This window comes from Habropoda laboriosa, unplaced genomic scaffold, assembly GCF_001263275.1.
Source record: "Habropoda laboriosa isolate 0110345459 unplaced genomic scaffold, ASM126327v1 scaffold11, whole genome shotgun sequence".
NCBI lineage: Eukaryota > Metazoa > Arthropoda > Insecta > Hymenoptera > Apidae > Habropoda > Habropoda laboriosa.
Window position 1 is genome coordinate 398340 of NW_017100150.1, and position 7330 is coordinate 405669.

At 30.1% G+C, this 7330-nt stretch overlaps 2 protein-coding genes across 2 annotated transcripts in view; one reads left to right on the forward strand and one right to left on the reverse strand.

Annotated features, from left to right (window-relative positions):
• Positions 1 to 2913, forward strand: part of LOC108574817 (glycine receptor subunit alpha-2) — a 6622-nt gene extending 3709 nt beyond the window's left edge. The window contains exons 4-9 of the mRNA XM_017937467.1: positions 1535 to 1617; positions 1705 to 1860; positions 1930 to 2085; positions 2165 to 2330; positions 2387 to 2573; positions 2650 to 2913. Coding sequence (XP_017792956.1) covers positions 1535 to 1617; positions 1705 to 1860; positions 1930 to 2085; positions 2165 to 2330; positions 2387 to 2573; positions 2650 to 2913 — 1012 coding nt within the window. The remainder of the gene's footprint in view (positions 1 to 1534; positions 1618 to 1704; positions 1861 to 1929; positions 2086 to 2164; positions 2331 to 2386; positions 2574 to 2649) is intronic.
• A 1343-nt stretch (positions 2914 to 4256) lies between these two features.
• Positions 4257 to 5419, reverse strand: LOC108574584 (elongator complex protein 6). Its single transcript, XM_017937205.1, has 2 exons — positions 5398 to 5419; positions 4257 to 5038 (listed from the first exon to the last, which is right to left on the reverse strand). Exons 1-2 carry the CDS (start codon positions 5417 to 5419, stop codon positions 4257 to 4259), a joined length of 804 nt encoding a protein of 267 aa, XP_017792694.1.
• Between the last annotated feature and the right edge of the window lie 1911 nt (positions 5420 to 7330).

Here is a 7330-nt window from a genome sequence, read left to right on the forward strand (position 1 = left end):
TCATTTATTTAAAGAATATATTAAAAATTAATATCTTCTCGTTCATTTTTGTTGCAAAACATTAATCTATTTTCATGTAAAATTACTACATGTATAAACTACAGACCAAGATACAAAATACGAATAAATTTGAATTTTGATTTTCGGCATTATAATTAAAATTTTTACATTCATAATTTTCTTATATTCTGTGCGAAATGGAGTTCTTAGACATGCATGATCGTAAAAATTATGAAAATTTTAAGATTTTGAGATATTTCGAACAATTATATTCTACTACGTTTCATTAGTTGTGCTTTAAATTAATACAATTATAATACTACAGGTATACAGGGTGTTTCTTTTAACTGAATATGCCGGAATATCTCGTAAACCGTTGAAAATATGAAAACATTGTTATTATAGAAGTTAATAGAGCGGGACATTGTGTAGGGTAAATAGTTTTTTGCAGGTAAAGAAATAGGGAACATTTCAAGGTTGAGTCAAATTTTTCAAATGGCATACTAAACATCTTTATTCATAATACGACAGCGTTTATTAAGCCGAGTTCAACTGTGTGCCACGTAAGGTCATTAAATGTAGCAGAAAGGCTTTGAAATATTCGGCGTCACAGACGATCCTGTAACATTGTGTAAAAAAAATCGTTGAATGAGCATTAAACCTAGCTAAGTACTCGTCGAAATCTACAAGGGCATATCAAAGCCCACGCTATGAAATTTTTGAGAAAAGAAATTTAATGTTAAGCCTTCAATGCATAATCTTGCTCATATGTATAATTCATAGGTATACACACTGTAAAAATATCCATAGAAAAATTCATACATGTCATGTATTTACGATGCGTACGTTTATAAATTAATTATGTGGGCAAAATTATACACTGGAGGATTAACATTAATCTTCTCTTCTCAAAAATCTCATAGGACGAGTTTTGATATGCCCTTGTGGATTTTGGCGAGTAGCTAGGTTTAATGCTTATTAAACGATTTCTTATAAAGTGTCACAGGATCGTCTAAGGTACCGAATGTTTCGAGGTAAGCTGCGTGCCGTGCGTCGTTGTTTCTAGTGGTAACAGTACTTTCGTCTCCTGACCTGGCCTGACACCGGCCGGTGTAAGGCGGTTTGCTGGGTTACAGGACCACTTTTAAACATTAATAACTAAAAACCAAAGTTTCAAACGTAATTTTTTTGTTCTTGATTTTCGTCTTATATCGGCTTCTAGAATCACTCTCTAAATGTTCACCAGCAGTAACTGAACACCCTGTATATATTATTAATTATATTAATTGACTTTATTATGCTACAAGTATTCCTTACAATCCTAAAATATATTTAGAAAATAATATGATTATGAATATTTATTATGTGAAATATATCAATAACATTACTTAAATACTATGCTTTATTGAAAGGTCAAAATTGAAAATTTTTATATAACATAACAGTATGATATTGTATATTTCATTATAGTACAGATACTAACATACACTCATAACCCATCTATGTAATAAAAGTAGCATGTAAACTGTTATAGGTTGCAAGCTACTCTTAACTGTGGGCTTCGTTTGGAGAAGTTTCCATTTGATGTACAAGAATGTCCACTTGTTTTTGAAAGCTGTAGGATGTCATTGTTGTTGTTCTTTTACATTGTCAGCTATTTTATTCTACTGTGCTCCTTGGAATGAATGGAATTTTTACCTACAGGGACATACAATGTACTCGACATGGTGTTGTATTGGGACCAAGAGCCAATTATACTTGCAGATGAATTGCATTTAACTGAATACAAGCTTATTGATAAATGGGTTAATACATCAGAAGTATTTTATACCACATCACAGCAACATTTTGGCCATTTTGGTATGTATTTGGTATATGAAGGGAATAATATTTGAAATAATAATAATTAATAATTTTTTGTATTTACAGCTGGTAATTTCAGCTCAATTAGTATAACGTTCAAATTATCACGTGAAATGGGATTCTTTATGATGGATTACTATATACCATCTATATTAATAGTAGTTATTTCTTGGGTATCCTTTTGGTTGCACATGGATGCAAGCCCACCACGAATAGTTTTAGGTGATGCATCTGAGAAATATAAAACATACTCAATAGACATTAATATCATAAAATTAAGAATTAAGATTTCTATGTTTAGGAACCAACACTATTTTGACATTTATGACCCTTGCATCCAAAGTGGAAAATTCTCTACCAAAAGTTTCTTATATAAAAGCCAGTGAAATTTGGTTTTTAGGTTGTACTATATTTTTATTTGCAGCAATGGTTGAATTTGCATTTGTTAATACAATTTATCGACGGAAGTATGTATATGTTAATTTAAAAATGTTATTTTTAATAAAAATGTAAATATGTTCAGGAAAAATGTACCTTTAAAAAAAGTAAATAGCAAATACATATTAAAATCAACGCTAACGCCAAAACTAGCACGAAAACAGTTTCAAAAAAATACTACGGGTTTAGAACGTTCGCGATCTTGGTCATCACTCGATAATACAAACAGCAGTGAACAAGATTTTACAAGTCAAAATTATCTTACTGTTCATGTAAATATATATGTTTAAAAATTCTAAACAAAACAAGTTATAAATATTTTTCACGATAAATATGCTTTTGTTATAGAGTTTCCCAAGTACTCTCAATATTCCTTCTGTTAAAGTTGATGAAGACAAAGATCAAGAGTGCTCTGTGGGGAGCATTGTGACTATTAATAGTACATCATCGCCAAAACCTTTTCAACGAAGGGCAACTCTTGCACAGTTGCATAACTTTACAACAATGACTCCACAGGAAATTGCTCAATGGATTGATAGACGTAGCAGAATTGTATTTCCTGTAGCTTTCATTATATTTAATATTCTTTACTGGTCTTTTATTTGGATATAAAAATTTCATTATGAAATTAAACATGCCAAAAAATTAAGTAATGTATATTTTTAAAAATTGAAATTAGAGATGTTGAAAAAATGTTTTAAAACCATAAAAGATGTATTTCTGTAATTTAGCTACATAAAATATTCAGTTTTAATAAAAATCTATTTTTTATAATATAACGCATACAAATTTCTATTCATGATAAACCTAATTGATTATGCTATGTAATTCATTCGAAGTAATAAACGCTTACGATCCATCTAGGACTCAATATACATTTGTTACAAACCTGAACTGAGTGGCAGCGAAGCGGAGAAATGCCATTCGTTAGAGTTTATTAGTAAGTGAACGATTCAGTGCCTGGTTAACACATGTTATGAACGAATTTATGGCTAAACCGTAGGGAGCCACTAAGAAAGCTAGCTTTCGCAAACAAACCTACAGCTGAACTATAAGAAGCTGTTAGAAAGGTGGAAATCATGAACAACCCTACAGCTAAACTGTAGGTATAAAGAAAAGATGTTCAAATCAAGAAATTACAAGGAAAATCAATAGAAGAATTAAAGTTATTAATAATTTCTGTAAAGACTCTGAAAATTCTGAAAAAAAAATATAAACGAAGAACAAAACGATCTACAAATGAAAAAGAAAGAAAATTAATTTTATGTAATATTTCTAATTTGGTAATTTCTGTTACAAAAATTAAATAAAAAGTTGGAGCAATTATATTAATTTCAACCATTAGACAAATAGTACAAAGTGTAGCGTATATGAAACGTCTAAAATTGCACAGAAAAGCAACATTAAAATAGTGTCATGTTGAAGTCTAATTCAATTTTGGACGAATATTCATTAGCTATAATGTAACTTTTTCGGATAAAAGAAAATTCGAATTAGATGAACTGTATGGATATGTATATTATCTGTAGAAAAAAGAACGAATTCTTTTTCATATGTCACACATATTACTAACACTTTACAATTAGGGTATGCAGGCATATTCCCGAAAGTATCTGAAAATGATTTTCGGGACCCCCCCCCATATGCCCGACGAGGGTAGTCATGGGGGTTTTAGTGGGTAAGAATCCCACACTATCCCGCCTCTTTCCCCTCTACGAGAGGCAGGGTGTCTATGCAAGATTTCCCCCATGTAAAAAAAAAAAGGGTATGCAGCATACATACTTAGATGTAATTTTAAAAATACTTAAAATACTTAACATACAATTAATAAGATATAATACACAATCATTTAGAAGTGTCAGTTATTCATAAAAAATTTATAAAGTGCTGTATTTATAGTTCAATACATGAATGCATACAAAATTATAATTAAATTTCACAGTATTTATTTTACACTAATGGGTCATTGTTCCAGGTGCATATATGTCAACATGATGGTCTGATAATTTATATATATATCTTGCTATTTCAGGCCAGTTATATTTTATTCTAACAGAATCTATTCTCCAATGAATTGCTATTTTTCCAGATGCACGAGAAGAATGTCCTGTTTCAAGAGGCTCAGTTACAATAAATAACTGAGCCATGTGTTTAAGAACCTGTGTAAATGTGGTAGAAATGCAGCTTTGTGATGTATGTTTATAGGTATGCATTACAACACAAAGATAAGATCTACTGTAGTCTTTAATAAGTGACCTACAGAATCTTATGAAATACAAGTATTCTTTCAAATCAAATCCGAGATTATAAAAATTACTTATATCATCAACCAAAAGAACAACAGGTGCACCGTTTCTTGTCATGCTCTCATATTCCATTTTAATATTTAAAAGTACATCAAGAAGTATTTTGTTTGATGTTTGTGTATGCATAAAATTCACATCAGATGCAATAACTTTCATTGGTTCAATAACTGTAACCTTACCTTTTTCTTTTAATGATGAAAGATTATAACCAAATTTCTTACCCATGTTATGATAATGATTAAATGTATTATGACAAAGTACAAAACAGATTTCATAATTTTTGTTCAGTGCATTGCATATAATCGAATTTAATAAAAAATTTGCATTACTTTCATGTTGTTCTTCAATTAAAATCAATTTCCCATCCATATTTACTTTATCAATACCAATTGTGTTAGATACTGGATCCATTATGTTCACTATAATTGACACTAGAAATAATGAAATAATAATGACGTAATAATAATGAAATTAAAGTATTTACAAATTGATACTATAAAATAAATAATCTTACTGTAAACAATAAAATGATGAAACTCTAAATTTTCGTTATAGTATACCAATTAATTTTACTATGTATCCAAACTAAATCATTTTATATACAACTAAATGATTTACATTTCAATTATCTGTAATGCATGCACATCGAATGAAATAAATGTCATATATTAATTTACCTATTAATTTATGATTTACTATTAATTTATACTATAGCAGAATTTTGCATAAAAATTTTACACTCTTATCTGAGTATTTCACAGTACAATCAATATTCAGCATATGCTTTTACTATCAACATTAGGTAAACACATGTACAATACGTGCAACTAACAATTTTACGACTAGATCTAACTATATAGTTGGTATCAGTGATGCCAGAATCATGGGCCGTGGACGAAAGCAGTTACCCCCACTATGACCTACCGCCGTCTCCCACTATACCGTCCTCGTGCTCTCACACAAGTGTAGCGGTAGCTCTGTCGTGTGCGAAGCCTGTTCGGCTCTTTCCGCCAATTACTACGTCACCACGTGACGCTCGAGCAACCTGAGCGCATGTGTAAGGAGATTCCCTTTGAATCTCGGTGAGACGGAGTGTTTCGAGTATGTATGTATATGGGCGTTCGGGACAAAAATCATTATTTCTAAATTAATCAATTTTCGACCTAAGTTCTCTAATACTTTTCTGAAGAGAATTCAAATATGCACATAAAAAAAATATATGGTTTCATTTAAAAAAATTGTAGCGATCTATATTTTTTATCGAATAAAAACTTTTTGTAAATTTTCATTAACACGATTTACTGTCAACTGAATACTGATTAACTTTTGTTTGAAAAATTTGTTCATCAGTTTCGCGGAAATACCGGTGAAATCGTAGCGGCCGTTTCGCATACAGGGGTTTGAGAGACAAATATCATAACTTTGTATACATTCAAAATTTCTCTTTTATTTGTGTTTTGTAATTTTCATTAGGTAGTTAAATAACAATATAAGTAATAAAAAAATTGAATAACACGTACAATAGTAGGATAGGACGCTAGAATACTGAACGCGTTAATAATGATATTGACAATTTTCTTCATTTTGAGCAAATTTGAGCAGTTAAATTTGACATTAATATGAAGATTTATGTGTTCAAAATTAATATACAAAAAATCACAGAGGTATTACTCTGAAAAAGAAGGTAATACTCTAGAGGTATTACTCTAAATTTGATAAAAATTTTACATAAAAAATTAAGAAAATTTATTACTGTTGTATTAAAATTCTGTGTCAGCTACAAAGGTATGTATTCAGGTACTAAACACAACCTATAAAAATGTTGAACATAGCTTAAACTCAGATCCGAACTCAGATTACCCGCTTACGAAACAAACATCCTGTGCAGTGGCTCACTGCCGATTGTTGAATAGTACCTAAACTTTTAAAGTTTTACGGAAGTAATTTCAATTGTTTATAAAAAATGCGCATTGAAATGAAATATTTTACAGAATGTCATTTTTCGACTTCTAGATTGCAGGTATGTAGTCTCCTTGATAAGTGCTTTGCACATCAATATTTCTCAATTTTTTTTATTTCACTGAAAAGTTACAAAATGAAATTACAAAATAATTAAAAATAAAGTGTAACACCGACGCACAATGTTTCGACCAATGGACAAAAATCAGAAATTCAAAGTGTAAAATCTAAAAATTTTTTCATTTTAAGATGTTAATAATAAACCGTAGTTTGTAATATTACCTATAATTTTGACTGAATACATCCATTTGTTGTTAAAATTAAGACGTGAAATTTGCTCCATTAACACGTTGATCGCCCAGCGTGAATCGGTAGTTTCTCCCGGGGCCCAAATCCGATACTCGGAGTGTAAACAGCGCGATTAGCTGAAATAGCGATACGATGCAATGCGTTGCAAGGAAAAATTTACAAAAGAATATAACGTATTGTCCTAAGTGTGCAAAGTCACCTCAGTTATGTTTACAATGTTTTAACGAATACCATCGTAACTAATAAAATGTTATATATTATTTTAAAAACAAATTTAAATATAGTATAAGTGTATGTATATTTTTAATTTGTTTACTTTATATTATATAGTTTTGTTGTTTTGTATATTTTTCATTTGCATGTGCTAATTCCATTAAATACTTGTGTTACAAATAAAATTATTATAAATTACCCCCAAAATCCTGTTTAATTGGACGAAGAAGAGCATCACCCGT